The sequence below is a fragment of the Oncorhynchus keta genome, unplaced genomic scaffold (assembly GCF_023373465.1).
Source record: "Oncorhynchus keta strain PuntledgeMale-10-30-2019 unplaced genomic scaffold, Oket_V2 Un_contig_18163_pilon_pilon, whole genome shotgun sequence".
In the NCBI taxonomy this organism is placed as follows: domain Eukaryota; kingdom Metazoa; phylum Chordata; class Actinopteri; order Salmoniformes; family Salmonidae; genus Oncorhynchus; species Oncorhynchus keta.
This window is the reverse complement of record NW_026280771.1, coordinates 237,340-260,000: the sequence shown is the minus strand read 5'-3', so window position 1 is coordinate 260,000 and position 22,661 is coordinate 237,340. Positions and strand designations below refer to the sequence as shown.

General features: G+C 43.7%; 2 protein-coding genes and 1 non-coding gene across 4 annotated transcripts; 1 reads left to right on the top strand and 2 right to left on the bottom strand.

Moving 5' to 3' along the window:
- Positions 1–8,710: 8,710 nt before the first annotated feature.
- On the bottom strand, positions 8,711–13,852 carry chsy3 (chondroitin sulfate synthase 3). 2 transcript variants are annotated; one of them, XM_035765611.2, is made up of 3 exons: positions 13,131–13,852; positions 9,758–10,253; positions 8,711–9,110 (listed from the first exon to the last, which is right to left on the bottom strand). In XM_035765611.2, exons 1-3 carry the CDS (start codon positions 13,439–13,441, stop codon positions 8,997–8,999), a joined length of 921 nt encoding a protein of 306 aa, XP_035621504.2. In that variant the 5' UTR covers positions 13,442–13,852; the 3' UTR covers positions 8,711–8,996. The 2 variants fall into 2 exon arrangements, with proteins under 2 accessions (XP_035621504.2, XP_035621505.2); XM_035765612.2 differs by having other exon boundaries at positions 8,984–9,371; positions 13,131–13,851.
- trnaa-ugc (transfer RNA alanine (anticodon UGC)) lies at positions 10,359–10,431 on the top strand. Its single transcript has one exon. It is a non-coding gene; the product is annotated as a tRNA-Ala (tRNA).
- A 612-nt stretch (positions 13,853–14,464) lies between the features above and the next one.
- On the bottom strand, positions 14,465–20,709 carry selenos (selenoprotein S). Its single transcript, XM_035765610.2, has 6 exons — positions 20,285–20,709; positions 17,979–18,110; positions 17,567–17,673; positions 16,670–16,759; positions 16,165–16,237; positions 14,465–15,429 (listed from the first exon to the last, which is right to left on the bottom strand). Exons 1-6 carry the CDS (start codon positions 20,376–20,378, stop codon positions 15,347–15,349), a joined length of 579 nt encoding a protein of 192 aa, XP_035621503.1. The 5' UTR covers positions 20,379–20,709; the 3' UTR covers positions 14,465–15,346.
- Positions 20,710–22,661: the final 1,952 nt, after the last annotated feature.

Sequence of the window (22,661 nt, the reverse complement as noted above, 5' to 3'; positions counted from 1 at the left end):
TTACAACTGTCACTGACAAGGAGTTGGCTAGCCTATACAACAGGAACTGATCTGGGACACCAGGCTAAGCCTCCTACACAGTACGATGAAACCCTCTGTCTGAGAGGACTCTTACCATACTAGGACGCTTAATCCACTTCACAGTTCACACGTGCTTCTAGAGAAATCCAGAGAAGTGTTATGTTCACTAGGGAGAAAACGGTTTGAAGTGGAATGGCTTCTCAAATAAAAAATAGTTTCATTTTTGCTACAGTTTGCCCAACTGAACATGGCCCAAGAGGTTAGCAGTGATACATCCTACCAGGAGCTCTTTAGATTGTGCCATGCTGTGAAGGCCCTACCTACAGATATCCACTAGACTAGCAACCCTAATAACGCTCTGTCTGATAGAGGGCATGCCACTGAAGACATGAATAGAGACCTTACCGTAGGATAACTGGCCTAAATCAGATGTACAACAGGTACAACTCTGCTCACTGGGTGTGGCATTGTCTTATGGCATTTGGCCCGGTCGACCTTCTGAACTCATGACACACCAGAAGGTGATGAAGTCAAGTGATAGGATGGAAGATCATGTTGGTTACAGCTGGAACTATCATTCCTCTTCTAGCAGTGATATGATTACACTTTAGGCAGGCTGTTCACAGCAGTCATTTTCTGTGTGAAAAACCCCTTGTAATAACTTGAGCCTGTGAAGACAACTAAATATAGATGCTATAGGCTAGGTCTCAAAGACCAGAGAGAGAGATATCACAGATCTGTTGACATAAGAAAAGATACCACTATAAATACAAACCATGTGTTTATTAATTTTCCCCTTTTGTACTTACTATATGCACATCGTCACAACACTGTACAACACATCTGAAATGTCTTTATTATTTTGGAACTTTCGTGAGTGTAATGTTTACTGTTCATTTTCATAGTTTATTATCTACTTCACTTGATTTGGGAATGTTAACATGTTTCCCATGCCAATAAAGCCCTTAAATTGAAATTAAATTGAGAAAGATGGAGTTAGGAAGAGGCAGAGACTTGCTGAGGAGAGATTTCAGTTGGTAGTAGAGAGTGATACAGAGTGAGCTAAAGAGAGCATGGGACAGTATGAGAGAGAGCATGGGACAGTATGAGAGAGAGCATGGGACAGTATGAGAGAGAGCATGGGACAGTATGAGAGAGAGAGAGAGAGAGAGAGAGAGATGGGAGAGATGAGAGAGAGCGAGAGAGAGAGCATGGGACAGTATGAGAGAGAGCATGGGACAGTATGAGAGAGAGCATGGGACAGTATGAGAGAGAGCATGGGACAGTATGAGAGAGAAAGAGAGCATGGGACAGTATGAGAGAGAGAATGGGACAGTATGAGAGAGAGCATGGGACAGTATGAGAGAGAGCATGGGACAGTATGAGAGAGAGCATGGGACAGTATGAGAGAGAGCATGGGACAGTATGAGAGAGAGCATGGGACAGTATGAGAGAGAGCATGGGACAGTATGAGAGAGAGCATGGGACAGTATGAGAGAGAGCATGGGACAGTATGAGAGAGAGCATGGGACAGTATGAGAGAGAGCATGGGACAGTATGAGAGAGAGCATGGGACAGTATGAGAGAGAGCATGGGACAGTATGAGAGAGAGCATGGGACAGTATGAGAGAGAGCATGGGACAGTATGAGAGAGAGCATGGGACAGTATGAGAGAGAGCATGGGACAGTATGAGAGAGAGCATGGGACAGTATGAGAGAGAGCATGGGACAGTATGAGAGAGAGCATGGGACAGTATGAGAGAGAGCATGGGACAGTATGAGAGAGAGCATGGGACAGTATGAGAGAGAGCATGGGACAGTATGAGAGAGAGCATGGGACAGTATGAGAGAGAGCATGGGACAGTATGAGAGAGAGCATGGGACAGTATGAGAGAGAAAGAGAGCATGGGACAGTATGAGAGAGAGCATGGGACAGTATGAGAGAGAGCATGGGACAGTATGAGAGAGAGCATGGGACAGTATGAGAGAGAGCATGGGACAGTATGAGAGAGAGCATGGGACAGTATGAGAGAGAGAGACATGGGAGAGTATGAGAGAGAGCATGGGACAGTATGAGAGAGAGCATGGGACAGTATGAGAGAGAGCATGGGACAGTATGAGAGAGAGCATGGGACAGTATGAGAGAGAGCATGGGACAGTATGAGAGAGAGCATGGGACAGTATGAGAGAGAGCATGGGACAGTATGAGAGAGAGCATGGGACAGTATGAGAGAGAGCATGGGACAGTATGAGAGAGAGCATGGGACAGTATGAGAGAGAGCATGGGACAGTATGAGAGAGAGCATGGGACAGTATGAGAGAGAGCATGGGACAGTATGAGAGAGAGCATGGGACAGTATGAGAGAGAGCATGGGACAGTATGAGAGAGAGCATGGGACAGTATGAGAGAGAGCATGGGACAGTATGAGAGAGAGCATGGGACAGTATGAGAGAGAGCATGAGCATGGGACAGTATGAGAGAGAGCATGGGACAGTATGAGAGAGAGCATGGGACAGTATGAGAGAGATGGGACATGAGGACAGTATGAGAGAGAGCATGGGACAGTATGAGAGAGAGCATGGGACAGTATGAGAGAGAGCATGGGACAGTATGAGAGAGAGCATGGGACAGTATGAGAGAGAGCATGGGACAGTAGAGAGAGCATGGGATGGGACATGGGACAGTATGAGAGAGCATGGGACAGTATGAGAGAGAGCATGGGACAGTATGAGAGAGAGCATGGGACAGTATGAGAGAGAGCATGGGACAGTATGAGAGAGAGCAGAGAGAGATGGAGAGCATGACAGTATGAGAGAGAGCATGGGACAGTATGAGAGAGAGCATGGGACAGTATGAGAGAGAGCATGGGACAGTATGAGAGAGAGCATGGGACAGTATGAGAGAGAGCATGGGACAGTATGAGAGAGCATGGGACAGTATGAGAGAGAGCATGGGACAGTGGGACAGTATGAGAGAGAGCATGGGACAGTATGAGAGAGAGCATGGGACAGTATGAGAGAGAGCATGGGACAGTATGAGAGAGAGCATGGGACAGTATGAGAGAGATGGGACATGGGACATGTATGAGAGAGAGGACATGGGACAGTATGAGACAGTAGAGCATGGGACAGTATGAGAGAGAGCATGGGACAGTATGAGAGAGAGCATGGGACAGTATGAGAGAGAGCATGGGACAGTATGAGAGAGAGCATGGGACAGTATGAGAGAGAGCATGGGACGGTATGAGAGAGAGCATGGGACGGTATGAGAGAGAGCATGTCGAGGCATTGTACAGTAAAGATGTGGGCGTTTGACTTCCTGTAGATTCATCTGGCAGGAGGAGAAGTCCTGCCTTATCTTGAAATACTCTGAAATACTGGTTTTCCTCCGAAAGAAAAACAGACTAAAGAACCAACAAACATGTTGTGAAATCCAAGAGCCCTCCCTTCCCTCCCACTTGCTGCCTCTCTGGGATGAACCCTAACGTGAGATTGTGTAAATCATGCAGTCGTATCATCAATGGAAGACTTGGAAGGTGTGGATCTTCAAGTTAGAACCTTCCTCTCTCCCCTTGGCAGGACACCCTTTGACCTTCCTAACATCATTTCAATGGCGCATTTGATTGGAGCATAACGCTTGTAACACCAGGGTTAACTCCTTGCATGTGCCACAAACCAAATAGTGTGGTCCAAAATGATTATTATAAAATGTGCAAAAATTACTGTATGCAGAAATGTTGGCGGGAAATGACATGTAATACTAATACAATTCTTTAACAAACTTTAAAAAACTAAAAAAAGGTAGGGGTCAATTATTTACACCCGAGTTTTCAATACCTCACCTTGCGAGTACTACGGCACGGAGTCTATTTCTAAAATGTTTGAGTTGGAGAACACATTGGGAGGGATCTTAGACCATTCCTCCATACAGAATCCTTCCAGATCCTTGATATCCTTCATCTGTACTTATGGACTGTCCTCTTCAATTCACACCACTGGTTTATAAACGGGTTCAAGTCTGGAGCCTGAGATGGCCACTGCAAAATGTAGATTTTGTGGCCAATTAACCATTTCTTTGGGGATTTTGATGTGTGCTTGAGGTTATTGTCTCGATGGAATATCCACATGCGGCAACCAGGTGTATAAAATCGAGCACACCGCCATGCAATCTCCATAGACAAACATTGGCAGTAGAATAGCCCGAACTGAAGAGCTTTCAACGTGTCACTGTCATCGGATGGCACCTTTCCAACAAGTCATTTTTTTTGCTATTGTGAAGTGGAAACGTTTATTAGCAACAACGGCTCAACCAAAGTGGTAGGCCACACAAGCTCACAAAACGGGACTGCCGAGTTGCAACAGGAGATACATGAAATGGGTTTCCAAGGCTGAGCAGCCCCACACACGCCTAAGATCACCATGTGCAATGCCAAGTGTCAGCTGGAGTGGAGTCTATTTTAGAAGAACAGAATAACATACTCTGAGTTGTGCTTATGTTAGGCCCTGATCTGACCACCCCAAATGGCTGTGGGCTACACTAGTTCATTTAGCAGACAAGAGTTGTGCTTATGTTAGGCCCTGATCTGGCCATCCCAAATGGCTGTGGGCTACACTAGTTCATTTAGCAGACAAGAGTTGTGCTTATGTTAGGCCCTGATCTGGCCATCCCAAATGGCTGTGGGCTACACTAGTTCATTTAGCAGACAAGAGTTGTGCTTATGTTAGACCCTGATCTGACCATCCCAAATGGCTGTGGGCTACACTAGTTCATTTAGCAGACAAGAGTTGTGCTTATGTTAGGCCCTGATCTGGCCATCCCAAATGGCTGTGGGCTACACTAGTTCATTTAGCAGACAAGAGTTGTGCTTATGTTAGACCCTGATCTGACCACCCCAAATGGCTGTGGGCTACACTAGTTCATTTAGCAGACAAGAGTTGTGCTTATGTTAGGCCCTGATCTGGCCATCCCAAATGGCTGTGGGCTACACTAGTTCATTTAGCAGACAAGAGTTGTGCTTATGTTAGGCCCTGATCTGGACATCCCAAATGGCTGTGGGCTACACTAGTTCATTTAGCAGACAAGAGTTGTGCTTATGTTAGGCCCTGATCTGGCCATCCCAAATGGCTGTGGGCTACACTAGTTCATTTAGCAGACAAGAGTTGTGCTTATGTTAGGCCCTGATCTGGCCATCCCAAATGGCTGTGGGCTACACTAGTTCATTTAGCAGACAAGAGTTGTGCTTATGTTAGGCCCTGATCTGACCATCCCAAATGGCTGTGGGCTACACTAGTTCATTTAGCAGACAAGAGTTGTGCTTATGTTAGGCCCTGATCTGGCCATCCCAAATGGCTGTGGGCTACACTAGTTCATTTAGCAGACAAGAGTTGTGCTTATGTTAGGCCCTGATCTGACCACCCCAAATGGCTGTGGGCTACACTAGTTCATTTAGCAGACAAGAGTTGTGCTTATGTTAGGCCCTGATCTGGCCATCCCAAATGGCTGTGGGCTACACTAGTTCATTTAGCAGACAAGAGTTGTGCTTATGTTAGACCCTGATCTGACCATCCCAAATGGCTGTGGGCTACACTAGTTCATTTAGCAGACAAGAGTTGTGCTTATGTTAGGCCCTGATCTGGCCATCCCAAATGGCTGTGGGCTACACTAGTTCATTTAGCAGACAAGAGTTGTGCTTATGTTAGGCCCTGATCTGACCATCCCAAATGGCTGTGGGCTACACTAGTTCATTTAGCAGACAAGAGTTGTGCTTATGTTAGGCCCTGATCTGGCCATCCCAAATGGCTGTGGGCTACACTAGTTCATTTAGCAGACAAGAGTTGTGCTTATGTTAGGCCCTGATCTGGCCATCCCAAATGGCTGTGGGCTACACTAGTTCATTTAGCAGACAAGAGTTGTGCTTATGTTAGACCCTGATCTGACCATCCCAAATGGCTGTGGGCTACACTAGTTCATTTAGCAGACAAGAGTTGCATAGAATTCCATGACACTATTTCATAGTATGAAGAATACAATTGAACAGAGCTGAATAAAATATAATATTTTCTCCAAACGATTCAGGGAGTGAGCACAGCGCAGCTATTCTGTGTTGAGCGGTAAACAAAGAAATAGGTATCTATATGCGTAATTTAGAGTTATTCATGTAACTTTAGTTGTTCTACAAACGTTGGGCTATATGTTTTGATTTTTAATACATTGTAAGGCTGCATGAAGCGACTCTAATGATGATTTGAAAAAAGTAATGAGCTCTGCTTTGTTTTTCCATGCCAGCCAGGTAGGCTGTACTCCTGTTGTAAAGAGAAGCAATGTGCTTCATATCAGGAACGTTGAGAATATAGTAGGCCTGACCTTTAGAAAGCTGATGGGATCCTCCTCTGTTTAATGTTCTCTCACACAGTTGCATAGCCTATAGAAATGTTGTGAACATGAGCTCATGGGCTCTAATGAAGAGTATCATTAGATCTTCCATTACATTTATATTGATGTCTGAGTGATTAGAGGGACAATAGAGTGCTGAGAACCAGGCAGTTAGCAAGTTTGGTAGGTTACTAATGACCAGCAGCAGCATCTGCGCTTGGAGAAGCCTAACTACTGTGACTAAATGCTCACGTGGAATCTGACTGCATTCATGATTGGTGACCGCAGGTTGTGGCAGTAATATGGTCACCAACAACACTACGCTCCTTAGTTCCAGTGAAGGGAACTCTTAATGCTACAGAAATGACATTATAGACGATTCTGTTCTTCCAACTTTGTGGCAACAGTTTGGGGAAGGCCCTTTCCTGTTTCAGCATGACAATGCCCCTGTGCACAAAGCAAGGTTCATACAGAAATGGTTTGTCGAGATCGGTGTGGAAGAACTTGACTGGCCTGCACAGAGCCCTGACCTCAACCCCATCAAACACCTTTGGGATGAATTGAAATGCTGACTGCGAGCCAGGCCAAATCGCCCAACATCAATGCCTGACCTCACTAATGCTCGTGGCTGAATGGAAGCAAATCCCCACAGCAATGTTCCAACATCTAGTGGAAATCCTTCCCAGAAGAGTGGAGGCTGTTATAGCAGCAAAGCGGGGACCAACTCCATATTAATGCCCATGATTCTGGAATGAGATGTTCGAGGAGCAGGTGTCCACATACTTGTAGTGTATGATAACAGCAAGTCTGACCCCTGGGTTCTGTGGCTGTGATAGAGGATCAATAGACTCCAAGCCCAGTGACGGCTGTTCTGCTGCTCTTTCTGAATCACTAGAGGGCTCTTCTAAAACACCATTTGGATAATGACTCTCAACACTGACTCACTCGTAGTGAAGGGAGACATGGATGCACAGCTACCATAGCAACTAACTCCACAGGCAGGCATTACTGAGGAAACCAGATATGGTTCTGTGGTCAGGGAGTGAGACCTGGGCCTTTACAGACACAATCACGTGACTCAGGACCATATTTCACTGTGAGCCCATGTGATTATTTGCATCCATCCATCCACTCCATCCACCCCTCCATCCACACTTAGGAGGAAGAGGACAGAGAGACAGAGACACACACACACACTTAGGAGGAAGAGGACAGACACACACACACACACACACACACACACACACACACACACCCTCACTGATATTAATGATGCAGTTGCTTGGCTCCGCTCTCTGTAACTAGATAAACAATAAGCTGTAATTAAAACTCACATCAAATGGCTGTTTAAAAGTGGCCCCAGGCAGGTCGTAAAGGTGGCTGGGACTGAACTCTGTATATGAGACAGCAGACATGTCTGTCTCATTCCACCTGCCAAACCAGATTAATGAGCAGCTTTAAAAACTGAACAGATGCTGTGTTTTAACAATTTGTTCACAGGCCTGATATTATATGCAGATTTATTTGGATGGGGGAAATGTGCATTTAGCTGCATGTCTCAACAGTGACTAATTTATGGCTAAATGACTAACTGAAGTGAAGAATGCCAAGTCAACCGTATGGTGGGTGGGTGCCCGGCCTTGTGTCTGCTGCCAAAATACACAACATACTGTTTCTGGTAGTTTGCAAAGGAACCCAGTGGACAACTGCAAACAGAACATGTCTTGTTATGGTTTACAAACTGGTCAATAAACACACACACACACACACACACACAGAAGTGACTCTGGGTCATAATAACCTTGATATCAAAGGACAAGCGGGGCGCGGGGGCGTAAGCGAACGCACACGTCAGATCAAGTGGTCCTAATGAATAAAGACATGAATTGATCGACAGTTGAATTAAGAGTCTGACAGTTCCCTCTCTAGTCTCTGTCTAATGCTTGTGAGGAGGACAGCAGCACGAAAGCTCCAGTTACTGTGAGAAGAACACACTAACAAAGGCTGTCAGTCAGAAAACAGACACCTTTTGCCAAGCTGCAACCCATAATCTCTGATAGCCGAAATTACGCCTGCAGAACCTTGTTAAATTACGCCTGCAGAACCTTGTTAAATTACGCCTGCAGAACCTTGTTAAATTACACCTGCAGAACCTTGTTAAATTACACCTGCAGAACCTTGTTAAATTACACCTGCAGAACCTTGTTAAATTACACCTGCAGAACCTTGTTAAATTACACCTGCAGAACCTTGTTAAATTACACCTGCAGAACCTTAAATGGGGTTGATTTTAGAACAACGCACGTTAGAAAGCAAAAGTCTGATTGCAGTATATGCGGGAAAAAAATATTGTTTGGCCAGAAAATAAAGTTGAAATTTATTGAGATACAGTATATATGAAGCACACGTTGTGCTATGTAAATGAATATTTAACAGTGTAAAGACATTTGTTTATTATAAAAAGCTAAAATGTTGAAACAAAATCCCGTCATTGAAAAATGAGGTTTCTACATTGTGTACCTATTGAGATGCAAAACATTAGAATTGTACAGGGTCTCTTTAAGAACATCGAGTTTGTGGGTGACGACATGCAAGAGATCAGTCATTCACTCATTGGTGTGATCCTTCCCCTGCTGAAGAAGCCACCCCTTTCCTTTCTTTCTGTGCCTCTAATGTGTAGTGGATAGAATGGTGAAGTAACCAGGCTGTCAGCTCGCTAGATAATGAGGTAACATGACGGAACAAGGTGTAAACATTCATGGTTTACGAATGCAAAATGCAGCCCACCAATCCCACCAATCCCATCTGTTGTAAAGGTGCAGCCATGACAGTAACCAATATGTGCTCAGTTTTTACTCTACAGTAGGTCACTGGGGAATGACGGTACAGCAAAGCCTAATCATTACAGCAATTAATATCGGACTCCTAGACGCACTGGTGCTCAGCATCATTTCATGGAATTGTCCCTTTCTTTGATCTGTCAAGAAATCATATGGTCACATAAATATATTGTGAATAGTAAATCTGCCAGGAGATAGTCTAAGGACTGCCTACTGAAGGTGCCAGATCTACTGACTATCAACTTATGCCCTTGACACTCTACTGTGGTGTGTGGGAAATCCACTGCATGATGTCTTTCACTTCACAGAGTACTTCAAACCAAGATAGGCGTCTTGTTGGCGATTCAGTACACTTCAGACGGAATACAGTGAAGGACATTTCTACCGACTACATCCTCATTCTCAGATGGTTTTCTACCCAGCCTTCTCTTGTATAACACCAATTAAAAATAAACCTTCAAAAGCAGTGATAGATGGACTAACTGCAGTATACAATACGACCAGCCGCCATCTTTGCTCTTACCTCGTAGGACCAGACACACTGCACGCCGGCAAACCTCCGCACGCAGCGTCCCACCTCAACGTCTTCATGCGTGGTGTACATCTCCTGCAGGCACTGGCCGATGTGAGGAACCATCCGGCGCAGCACCTCGCGGCTCATGATCACGCCGGGGCCACCCATGCAGAAGTTCTCACCGGGCTCCAGCGCCAGCTTGCCCAGCTCGTCGCGGGCGCCCATGCCCGTCTGGCCCAGGAAGAGTGCCTCGCTGCTGTTGAGCGAGCGCAGGAAGCCCTCCAGGCGCTCGCTCTTGATGTACACATCATCGTCGGCCCGCATGAACCACTCATATTGATCCAGGTAGTGATCGTGCATGTACTTGAGCATCATGAAGGACTTCTTCTGCGGTGGGTAGGAGTCGTCCACGTTGTGCAGCGCCACGATGGGGATGGGGATGGTGGTGTCCGAACCCTCGCTGGAGAAGAACTCCACATGGCCCGGGATGGTCTGAGCCCACGTTCTACAGAGAGAGACAGGCAGAGGTCAGGTACTCTATAGGATGGAGAGTGGGTAAGAGTACTAACACACACACAAGTCTGGGCCCACGAAGGACATAGATAGATGGTCCCATGTGGTTCAGTTGGTAGAGCATGATGCTTGCAACGCCAGGGTTGTGGGTTCAATTCCCACCAGGGAAAACGTGTATATATATATATATATTCACTAGAGGTCGACCGATTAATTAGGGCCGATTTCAAGTTTTCATAACAATCGGAAATCGGTATTTTTGGGCGCCGACTTGCCGATTTTTGGAACGGTGGGTTAAATGCCCTGTTCAGGGGCAGAAAGACAGATTTTGTCTTGTCCGCTCGGGGGATCCAATCTTGCAACCTTACAGTTAACTTGTCCAACGCAATAACGACCTGCCTCTCTCTCGTTGCACTCCACAAGGAGACTGCCTGTTACACAAATGCAGTAAGCCAAGGTAAGTTGCTAGCGAGCATTAAACTTATCTTATAAAAAACAATCAATCATAATCACTAGTTAACTACACATGGTTGATGATATTACTAGATATTATCTAGCGTGTCCTGTGTTGCATATAATCTGACTGAGCATACAAGTATCTAAGTATCTGACTGAGCGGTGGTAGGCAGAAGCAGGCGCGTAAACATTCATTCAAACAGCACTTTCGTGCGTTTTGCCAGCAGCTCTTCGTTGTGCGTCAAGCATTGAGCTGTTTATGACTTCAAACCTATCAACTCCCGAGATGAGGCTGGTGTGACCGAAGTGAAATGGCTGGCTAGTTAGCGCGCGCTAATAGCGTTTCAAACTTCACTCGCTCTGAGCCTTGGGGTGGTTGTTTCCCTTGCTCTGCATGGGTAACGCTGCTTCGATGTGGTGGCTGTTGTCGTTGTGTTGCTGGTTCAAGCCCAGGGAGGAGCGAGGAGAGGGACAGAAGCTATACTGTTACACTGACAATACTAAAGTGCCTATAAGAACATCCAATAGTCAAAGGTTAATAAAATACAAATGGTATAGAGGGAAATAGTCCTATTAATAACTACAACCTAAAACATCTTACCTGGGAATATTGAAGACTCATGTTAAAAGGAACCATCAGCTTTCATATGTTCTCATTTTCTGAGCAAGGAACTGAAACGTTAGCTTTCTGACATGGCACAAATCGCACTTTTACTTTCTTCTCCATCACTTTGTTTTTGCATTATTTAAAACAAATTGAACATGTTTTATTATTTACTTGAGGCTAAATTGATTTTATTGATGTATTATATTAAGTTTGAATATGTGTTAATTCAGTATTGTTGTAATTGTCATTATTACAAATATATATATTTTTTATTTATTTATTTAAATCGGCATCGGCTTTTGTGGTCCTCCAATAATTGGTATCAGCGTTGAAAAATCATAATCGGTCGACCTCTAATATTCACTACTGTAAGAGTCTAATAAATGACTAAAATGTCAAATAGATGGAGGAACGTCATGTAATAACACAGCATAACATGTGTTATAACCTGTATTTACAAGAGGTCCACTGACTTGAGCCCACTGAGTTGAGCCCTACCCAACTGAGCACCAGTAATGTTTCATTGGGATAAAGAACTGTATTTGAATGGGGAATCTAGTAATTAACTAACAACTGAGACACTGCACTGAAAATAAACTAAATGGGACTTTACTTTGGGTCCAAAATAAAGACATGGGAGTGGATGTAAAATACTGTGATAGATATCTCCTTCTCAGGTCTCTCGACGTTCATCATGATCGGTCCATTGAAAGGACATTCGAGGGAGACTAAATAAACTACTCTACTAATTAATCTGATTGAACACAGATATACTTGTATGTCTTTGCAGATAGGCAAACACATTTCCCCTGAATTATATTGAATCTTCCACATGACTGGACACATGAAAAGATAGCACTGTTGAGTCTGCAGTCTTCTCGGTCCAACCCATCATTTCATAAAACCTTCAGCTTCACATTCACTGCATTTCAGTCGGGCCGAGATGAAAGACATTTCAAGGATAATGACATTAACATTCACTCTTTCCAAACAGACATCTCTACATTTAGAGCTATACTAATAGCATCAGTGCTAGTCTACAACGAAACACCTACAGAAACCCCTCACAATTGGAGATATCTTGGATGGAGCCATTGCCTACTCAATCTAATTAAAAACTAGCCTACCAAAGAGCCTACGCAGCTCATCTGATGGTAAAACCATCACCACAGAATTATACAGCTCAATTGTGAAGCGAATGTGTTCAGAGTTGGCAAAGGCCTGAAAAACTGAACAAAAGAGTTTGCCTATTGAAGTATGATGTTTGTAGGGCAAATGTGGGTGTGAATGTGAATGTTGAGAGCATGTTATAACATAGACCCTGTAACAAAGACTTCTAAATGTCACTTAAGACAAGTTATAGTGACTCTATATCATCTATAATAGTATATCCAACAAGGTTTTGTCTTGCCAACTTATAGGACATGATCTGCCTAACGTTGAGGTGTTTAATAGCTCACAAGAAAAAGGTCTATCATAATACAGGCCACAGCCACACATGGCATTGATACACTGTTAAATGGCGACTAGCAACATTTGTATCGATTAGATTAATAACAATTGTGCATAAGACTTAAAGAGTGTAGTCAACATAGTTGAAATTCGGTATCCCTATTTGGCAGAAAACTAGCAACAATATTTATCTTTAAGTGCCTATGTAAAATGTAGGCTGACAATTTCAGAATGAGGAGAGGAATGAGCAGAACTGATGCGTACAGAAACCCTGGGACAGAAAACTAATAGCTGAAAATGGTATCTTGTTAAAGAGAAAAAGCAACATTCCTTCCATTTCTACACATAACTTACCTATGTGCCGCGATGGCGCGGTTATTCAGGTACTTCTGGGCAGTCATGACGCCGACGTAAAGGAAATTGTTGGACCTCGGAACTGGCTTCTCGGTCGCCGAAAATCCGTTATCTTGCGGGGGCCATAATATCCCACCGAATTCTCTCCTCAGACCCCCGTTCAACCCGCAACCGGCTGGGTTCGCCTTGCGTTTCTGACCGGATTTCTTCAACTCCGTAGCCTTCGGTAATATGAGTCTGGAAGCCAGGGTGAACCCGACAACCAGCCCCAACAGAACACTAAACCATGCTCTTCGGCTTCGACCTGCCATTCCCCAAAACTTGACCAAACTCCGATTTGCCTCGTAGCCTATTCTCGCTGTTGCCAACACAGCGTCTTTGTAAAGCAATATTGGTTCAATTGTTTCTCCCTCATAAAAAAAAACGGGGTTAACTCGCTCTCATGGTAGGAAAGCCTCTTTCTTCTCCAACCCGCTTTTGGTCCCGATGTAAGCTGGCTGCTGCATACGTAGCAGTCTCCATAAACCCACCACCTGAACGTACACTCCTCTCTTCATGTGGCCCTACTAATCAGCAAGCATTCCGTCGCTATCAATAAATGACAAAAAACTGCGACCTTCAACAAAATGTATGGTTTCTTCTTCGCCCAGAGACGCGTAGCCAACCCATTCTTTCCACTACCTCGCCATTGTGAGAATGTCGAAAACGCTTAGTAGCAACGCGGCTTAACTGTGTGATTTGACCTAGTGGATACTCCGTAGGAGCGCTCTGACTGGCTGGGGTGTGTGCTTACGCAGTGGTCTCCGTTTTTTTCCTTCCAGTATTTGACGTGCAAGTCTGATCACAAGCTGAGAATGCCCTGATGATGAGCCGGTGAAAGTGAAAGACCATGCATGCAGACATGCAAAAAAGTAGAGCAAGCATTGTTGAACCTTGAAATTAAACGTCAGCCGAGTTAATATGCGGCACTGATAGTGAAATGAAAAAGCAATTTCTGAGACATCATAACCGACTAGGCCAACCACAAACTCAATTAATGTAAATGGTGTGCAGAAAATTAACATAAGGTTTATAATGATTGTATAAAGTTCTTATCAATTTAAGAGCAAGACTACAACTATGACAGCCATAGAAATCAGTGCGATCTTACCCAATACAGTTTAGAAACTATGTACCTATACCGTTATGATTGTGGCTTCATTTACATTACACTGCCGCCATCTAGTGGGCAACATGGAGTTGGCAGGTGTATGATTACGCTACTGGAGCATTACATTAGCTATTGTGTCGTCACAGTCAGCCTCCCCATCAAACATCACAGATACGTAGACAACTTATCTATAATATCTTTATTGTGATAAAAGGTGCAGGTCAGTTTATTTCTCAGTAACTAAAATTGCTCGATGATCATTGATATTCCAATAAATAATACGATGACTAACGGTTACATCTGATTTATGTAATTGTATAAAAAGCAGTACGGTGCACAGCACTACTAAAGCCATCTGGCTAGCATCTACTCTCACAACATGAAGCCTTGGTAGGCAGCGCACATTTGAAAGTTTACACAGATGCCAACCCCAAAAGAAGACAAGAAAACACACACAGTTACACTGAAAGTCATCAGCCAAACCCACTGGCACAGGTGCCATTTACAGGAATAGCATCATTAGAAACTGTCGTACTCAGAAGTCCTTCTCAGGTGTCCTGAAATAAGATGATTCAATAAGCCAACATTTGAATGTGGAAACAAGACAATCGTTTTCAACCACTGGTTAGTTTGAAGTTGTCCAAAGGCATTAAAACATAAAGGATCCATCGTTATCATGTGGCAACACATTGTATTTTTTGACAATGCTAATATTACTGAGGCAACATGATCTAAAAACACAGACAGTTGTGAAACCAATCCCTAAACCCAAACACAGAGAGTTACAAATAACAGATTGATTTAGATCAATAACTAAGAGGGCTTTGAGATTGCTGGCAGCTTCCTTCAGTGGGTCAGTGTGTGTGACTCGGATGGGTCAAATATCAGAGTTCACAGGTCACCTCAGAGTAGGCACAAGTCACACCTAGCCACAGATACAGGGTCAGATATTTCTTCCATCCTCCTAATAGTTCATGTTAGGAACAATAATAGGGTATTCTGATCCTAGATCCGGGTTAAGGGGGAGATGTCTACCTTGAGCCTGTGGCTCTGACCTCCTTTAACCTCATCCGCCGCCAGCTGACGGCCCTCTCCTTCCTGGTCTCCACGCACAGGATCCACCTCCCTCTCCGCTCAGGGGATTAAAGCCTGAAATACACACAGCAGGGCAGAATGTAGGTTACTGGAACAGAGAGGAGATGGAGGACGCCAGAGTCACCTACCTGCTACTTATTCCTTAAAGGAGCAACGTCACAGTTTAGCCATTTTTTTAAAGACATTGTTTGGATACACCCCCCCCCAGAGGTACTGCTTCTTACCGGATCCTAATCCTAAAAACATCAGTTGCAAGGATGGACATTTTGTATCGCTAACGTTTTTGAAATACAAAATATTAGCAATCATAATACAGACAGATGTACATAACTAGCAAGACCAACTAGTTTCAGTACAAAGGTGCGTTGCGCAGTGTTCAATTGTTTTTCTTTTGTGGATTTCATTCCTTAGTTACTACTGGTATGTACTTTATATTTGTCACCATTTGCAGGTGTAAATGTTAAATGTATAACATTTGAATAGGTTTCAGTAAGAATAGCAGAGCTTTTAATTTACAGTAAGATTAGTGCCTTGCATGACTATGGAAGTGGCTCATCATTGCATGGAGGCAGAAACGGATCTAGTAGGATTCAGAACCTGCTTAATTACTAACAGTGAGCATGATGTCTTACGTTTTATTATTGGGTCGCAAGGGAAATACAATCATAAAAATTTAATTACACTTAACCCCCTTTTTGTGTTGCTTACACACCCTCCCAGCCATTACAAACATACCTCTGGAAGCCCCCAATTACAATACTGCTCTCATCATCAAATATGTCAACATACCACTGCTCCGTAGGGGCTTCTTGTCAGTCTTTGGTTTCAACACTGTAGTTGATGTGCTGGCCTCTTCAGTGTTCTGAAATGTTACATCATAATAATTATTATGAGCTAGTTTCATGTACAGACAAGAAACCTCAGATTTGTTCATGGGTTTCATGTAATCACTACGACTTATGTAATATGTCTGAGACAGGAGTTTCTTCATGGTCAGGAAAAACTCTGGGTGCTAATCACGACTTATCACAGCCAAGAGATTTTTCTGACCTTGTGACCTGCCCGTAAAAAACTCCTGACTCTGCCATAATATCTATCAAATGATGCATTTACTTTGCATTTTATGTATGGTGGTCCTGTATGAATCAGTTGGTAGAGCATGGCGCTTGCAATGCCAGGGCTGTGTTCGATTCCCAGGCCCACACATATGTGAAATGCATGCAAGTCGCTTTGGATAAAAGAGTCTGCTAAATGGCATATGGTATGTAGGCCTATGATAGAGAAGGCAGCTTACCTGGGCTGTCTTTGCTTTTCCTCTGTAACTCCTCCCCTCTTTCATGCTGTCATACATCTCAATTTTCTGTTGTCTCTTCTCCTCCTCCAGCTATCAAACAAAAGACAAGTACCAAAAAGTCTTCAAGATCAGATTTGGCAGGGACAATGGGCAAACTTGGTTATGGTGCCTGGGGTTTCAGATCGGTGTTAAAGGCCCAGTTCAGTCAAAAACGTGACTTTCCTGTGCTTTACATATTTATTTTCACACTATGAGGTTAGAATAATACTGTGAAATTGTGAAAACAATGATAATGTGTGAGAGCTGTTTGAAAAGACCGCCTGAAATTTCCGCCTGTTTTGGTGGGATGGCGTTTTGGCCTGTCTGGTGACATCACCAGGCGTTAAATTAGTTAATAGGCCAATAAGAAAGAGTTCCAAACCTCTATCAATAACAGATGGTTTTCCCCTCCCAACTCAGACAGTCCTAGCAAAATTCTTACTTGAGAAATTACTCTTTGCTAAAAAGCCATGGTCTATGTACGGTCCGTCCCATGGTCCATGTACGGTCCGTCCCATGGTCCATGTACGGTCCGTCCCATGGTCCATGTACGGTCCGTCCCATGGTCCATGTACGGTCCGTCCCATGGTCCATGTACGGTCCGTCCCATGGTCCATGTACGGTCCGTCCCATGGTCCATGTACGGTCCGTCCCATGGTCCATGTACGGTCCGTCCCATGGTCCATGTACGGTCCGTCCCATGGTCTATGTACGGTCCGTTCCATGGTCTATGTACGGTCCGTCCCATGGTCTATGTACGGTCCGTCCCATGGTCTATGTACGGTCCGTCCATGGTCTATGTACGGTCCGTCCATGGTCTATGTATGGTTTGTCTATGTGAAAGGTGTCACTTTATACCTGTTGTTGTTTCAGCCTGAAGAGGGCCGCCTTGGCATCCAGCTCCTCCTGCATTCTTCTCCTGGACGCCTCCAGTGCCTCTTGTCTCCTCACTACTGCATTGGGATCTGCCAGATAAAAAAAAAAGATTGGATGATATTACTGACTCCATTAATTCCATGGCATTCAGAGATTCCGTTTCCTGATGTGTCAGACGCCTGGATGGAATGAGAGCTGGCTTGGTTTCTGCTTCAGCAAGCTTGTCATTGTCTTGAGAATGTGGCATTGTTGGAGCTGCAACAAGAATGCTCATGTCCTAGGTGTGTGTGTGCGCGTGTGTCTGACGGTGTGTCTGCATAAGAGACTAAATGTACTTGTCAAACTCAGTGACTTCCTTGGTTAAATAAAAAAACTATTGGTTACGGCCACTCACCTTGCACTGCTCCAGATGCCGAGCTGCTCTGTCCCTGGCTGGCTCTCCTCTTGCTCAGGTGCTGGACCACCAGGTAGACCCCCACACACATGAACAACAGATACCATCCATATTCTGCCACCAATGGTCCAACTGTGGACAGGAAGGGAAATTATGTTGAGGTTTCAACTTACTATTGAGTGTAAAAACAGTAGAATACATCAGGTGCAATTTTGTGCATCAGTATCTTTTTTCTTTAAGCCATGTCAGCTAACAATTTTTAGTTTAAGCTATCTATCGAAACAAGTAGTAATCCTGGCCGAATACGGACCGGGCATGAAGGGAACGTGCCCAGGGGCCCTGACCTACAGGGGCCCCCTATTGATTTGGTTAGTCATGCACACTCATATTATATTAACATGGCATAATTCACTACAAAATGTGTATAATTGCAGGGGAAAAATGTTGATCCACTCCACGGAAAAATGGGTAGAAATTGCAGGAAATAAGCTGTGAAACTGCACATTTTTTCTCTGTCCCATGGCAAAATGATTAGAATTGCATGAAATTTGTTGTAACATTGCAAAGTTCTCTCCATACCAAAGCGTAAAATTGCAGAAAACTTGCTTAAAAGCGTCAACATTTGTCTGTCGACCCCTCATCGGCAAAATGTGTAGAACTGCAGGAAATTAACTTAAAACACTACCTTTTTTTCTCCAACATCAAAAGGGGAACACACATTTTTTCACACGATGGCCCCCCCAATCAAATCTTGTTTAGGGTTCTCAAAAGGCTAGAACCAGCCCTGAGTATTGAGGCTGTGACAGCAGACAGACCTACAGTGTGTTTTAGCAGGGAGGTTTAGCAGGGCGACCTGATTTGGAACGATACAAAAAAACAAACAAAACAAAAAAAAGTGTCTAACAGATTGTGAACCCAAATGTGTAAATGTGGTTCTAGAGGGGGGACAATAAATAAAACCCATATTTGGTTAGGGTGTGGGGGCAGATTAATGTCATCTTGTTTTTAGGTGATTTGATGATCTACTTACTTTATTTAGACTGATCAGTGTAAAAAGTCTCATTCTTAACAATGTGCTAAAATACAGCGTAATTAATGTGATGTCAGCAATAACACAAATGTCATTCTCCAAAAATTATTTTATTATTCCACTTCTTCCCAATGTTGCCAGTGTAATTACAGATTCAAAATCTGATATGACTACTTGGGTCTTGAAAATGAATTGTACAAGGCTATGTATTTTTGCAGCCATTCATGGACAGTCTTGAATAGATCATACAAAAAAAGCATTGCTATGAAATGTTCCAAGAATCAAATACATGTGCCCCATACCAGAATGTGACATGCTAGGCAGAGATGGTAGGGGGACTCAACTCATAAACACATGTTTTGTCTACATAGAAAAAGATGATGGCCAGAACCCATATTGATATTTATTAGATGTTTCCTTGAAGGTTGGGTGATTGAAGCAGGAGAAATGAAGCAGGAATTTATTCTAGACCTATTTTAAAGAGAATTCACCCAAATTACAAAATACTGAAAACGTTTGTCCTTACCTTGAAGGCAGTCTATGGACAAGGAGACTACAATCTAGGATTTGGTTACCCACTGCCATCAACATTAGAATTTCCTGTGCAAAGCTTTGGTGTAGTGATGTAAGTCGCTCTGGATAAGAGCGTCTGCTAAATGACTTAAATGTAAATGTAATAACACTCCCGTATATTCCACCTGAGAACAGGGATCAATCCCTGCTTCCAACCTCTCCACCGTCTCCCCATCTTATTACTGTCTGAATAGTGTCAAAAATGTTTTTTTAATTAGCATACTTTACATTTCAGCCACCCAAAATCCCAAAGTAACAAAGTCGTAAAATGTTGTGTTCATTCAATTTTCTAAGCATCCTGATTCCTGAATACACCAGACCGGTGTTATTTGTTACCCTGGTCATGGGCCTAAACCATGTCAAAATACGTAGAATTGCAGGAAAAACAGTAAAATTTTCTCCCATATAAGAGTGTGCCAGGGGAAATTAAATTCACATAGCTTGGAGTTATATTTGCTTTCTTCAAAAGTTGGCAGCCCTGTCAATGAATGAGACGTCTCTGTATCTAGTTATTTTGCTAGCGAGCTACTGTAGCTAGCCATCTTAGCCTACACTAGCTATACCAGCTACATCCACTGCTACAACGTTAGCTAGCTGCATTATAAGCTTTAGTCTTTGAAGGATATCTAGCCAGGCCAGCTAGGCTTGGTAAACAAGCCAGAAAACTGACAGATGTGCAGCTGATATTAGCTAGCCAATTTACCAGTTTGTTGCAGGAAACTTAAATCCTGGTTTCCAACGGGTGTCTTCTGTATTTCTGGTCCACCTTCGTCCTCAATGGTAACATCGTCATCCATTTCTAAACGTATTGGTGACTCTATAGTCCTCTAATTATGCGTTTCAATGTCACCACAGCTCCAACTAGCTACTTTTCCATGCTTCGTGAGTTGACAAAAAGTGCAATTTCCTGGTATATGTGTTATTAACACCACCCCAGTAAAGATGACGTGGAAGCCTCTCGTGCTTCTGAGCAAGACACCAATCACACACGAGGTGTCAGCAGAGTCCAATAAATGTATCTTAGCAAGCGGAACTAGATGTCAATACACACTTTGTCCTTTCAAAAAATGCTACACTTATCAGTCATGCCGCTTTTCATTCTATAAATTGGAAGGCAAAAATTAAGCATAGACTTGACCTGTGAGGCCAGTACAGTTCACTCCACAAGTAGCCTACCCATTCACCAGAGTCAGTTTCTTTCAAATAAAATACCATTTGTCATGCTTTGTATGCAACAGTGAAATGCTAATTTACGGGTCATTTTCCAACAATGCAGAGTTAAAGATACAAAATAAAATAGTGACACAAGGAACAATTACACAGTGAATAACAAAAACAAGTAAATATAGCATGGCTATATACAGGAAGTAGCAGTACTGAGTCGATGTGCAGGTTTACACGGTAATTGAAGTAGTTATGTACATATAGGTAGGGGTAAAGTGACTAGGCAACAGGATAGATAAGACGGTAGCAGCAGCGTATGTGGTGAGTGTGAAAGTGTGTGTCAATGTGTGTATGGCGTCAGTATGCATGTGTGCGCGTGTTGTGGTGTCAGTGTATGCATGTGTGAGTGTGTGGGTAGAGTCCAGTGTGTGGGCATTACATTTACATTTACATTTAAGTCATTTAGCAGACGCTCTTATCCAGAGCGACTTACAAATTGGTGCATTCACCTTATGACATCCAGTGGAACAGCATAAAGTCAGTGTAAAAAATGGTCAATGCAGGTAGTCTGAGTAACCATTTGATTACCCCCACAGCATGATGCTGCCACCACCATGCTTCACCTTGGGGATGGGGACAGGTTTCCTTCCGACATGACGGTTGGCATTCAGGCCAAAGACTTTAATCTTGGTCTCATCAGACCAGAGAATCTTGTTTCTCATGGTCTGAGAGTCTTGAGGTGCCTTTTGGCAAACTCCAAGTGGGCTGCCATGTGCCTTTTAAAGAGGTGTGGGTTCCATCTGGCCACTACCATAAAGGCATGATTGGTGGAGTGCTGCAGAGATGGTTGTCCTTCTGGAAGGTTCTCCCATCACCACAGAAGAACTCTAGAGCACTGTCATAGTGACCATTGGGTCACCTCCCTGACCAAGGCCTTTCTCCCCCGATTGCTCAGTTTGACCGGGTGGCCAGCTCTAGGAAGTCTTGGTGGTTCCAAACTTCTTCAATTTAAGAATGATGGAGGCCACTGTATTCTTGGGGACCATAAATGCTGCATAAATGTTTGGGTACCATTCCCAAGATCTGTACCCTGACACAATCCTGTCTCGGCACTCTACGAACAATTCTTTCGACCTAATGGCTTGGTTTTTTCTCTGACATGCACTGTCAACTGTGGGACATTATAAAGACAGGTGTGTGCCTTTCCAAATAATGTCCAATCAATTGAATTTACCACAGGTGGAATCCAATCAAATTGCAGAAACATCTCAAGGATGATCAACGGACACAGGATGCACCTAAGCTCAATTTCGAGTCTCATAGCAAAGGGCCTGAATACTTATGTAAATGTGATATTTCTGTTTTTATATAATATAATTTGCAAAAATTTCAAAAAAACTGTTTTCGCTTTCTTATTATGGGAGATTGCTGAGGATTTGTTTTTATTTGATCCATTTTAAAATAAGGCTATAACATAACAAAATGTGGACAAAGTCAAGGGGTCTGAATACTTTCCGAAGGTACTGTAACAGCTACATATCAATACAGCATTATGTACTGAACAAAAATATAAAGGGCAGGGGCAGGAGCAGGGGCGCAGCCATGAGTGGGCTTGGGAGGGCATAGGCCCACCCACTTGGGAGCCAGGCCCACCCACTGGGGAGCCAGGCCCAGCCAATCAGATTGAGTTTTTCCCCACAAAAGGACATTATTACAGACAGAAATACTCCTCAGTTTCATCAGCTTTCCAGGTGGCTGGTTTCAGATTATCCCGCAGGTGAAGAAGCCCTATGTGGAGGTCCTGGGCTTGAGTGGTTTCACATGGTCTGCGCTTGTGAGGCCGGTTGGATGTGCTTCCAAATTCTCTAAAATGACGTTGGAGGAGGCTTATGGTGGAAGAAGTTACATTTAAATAT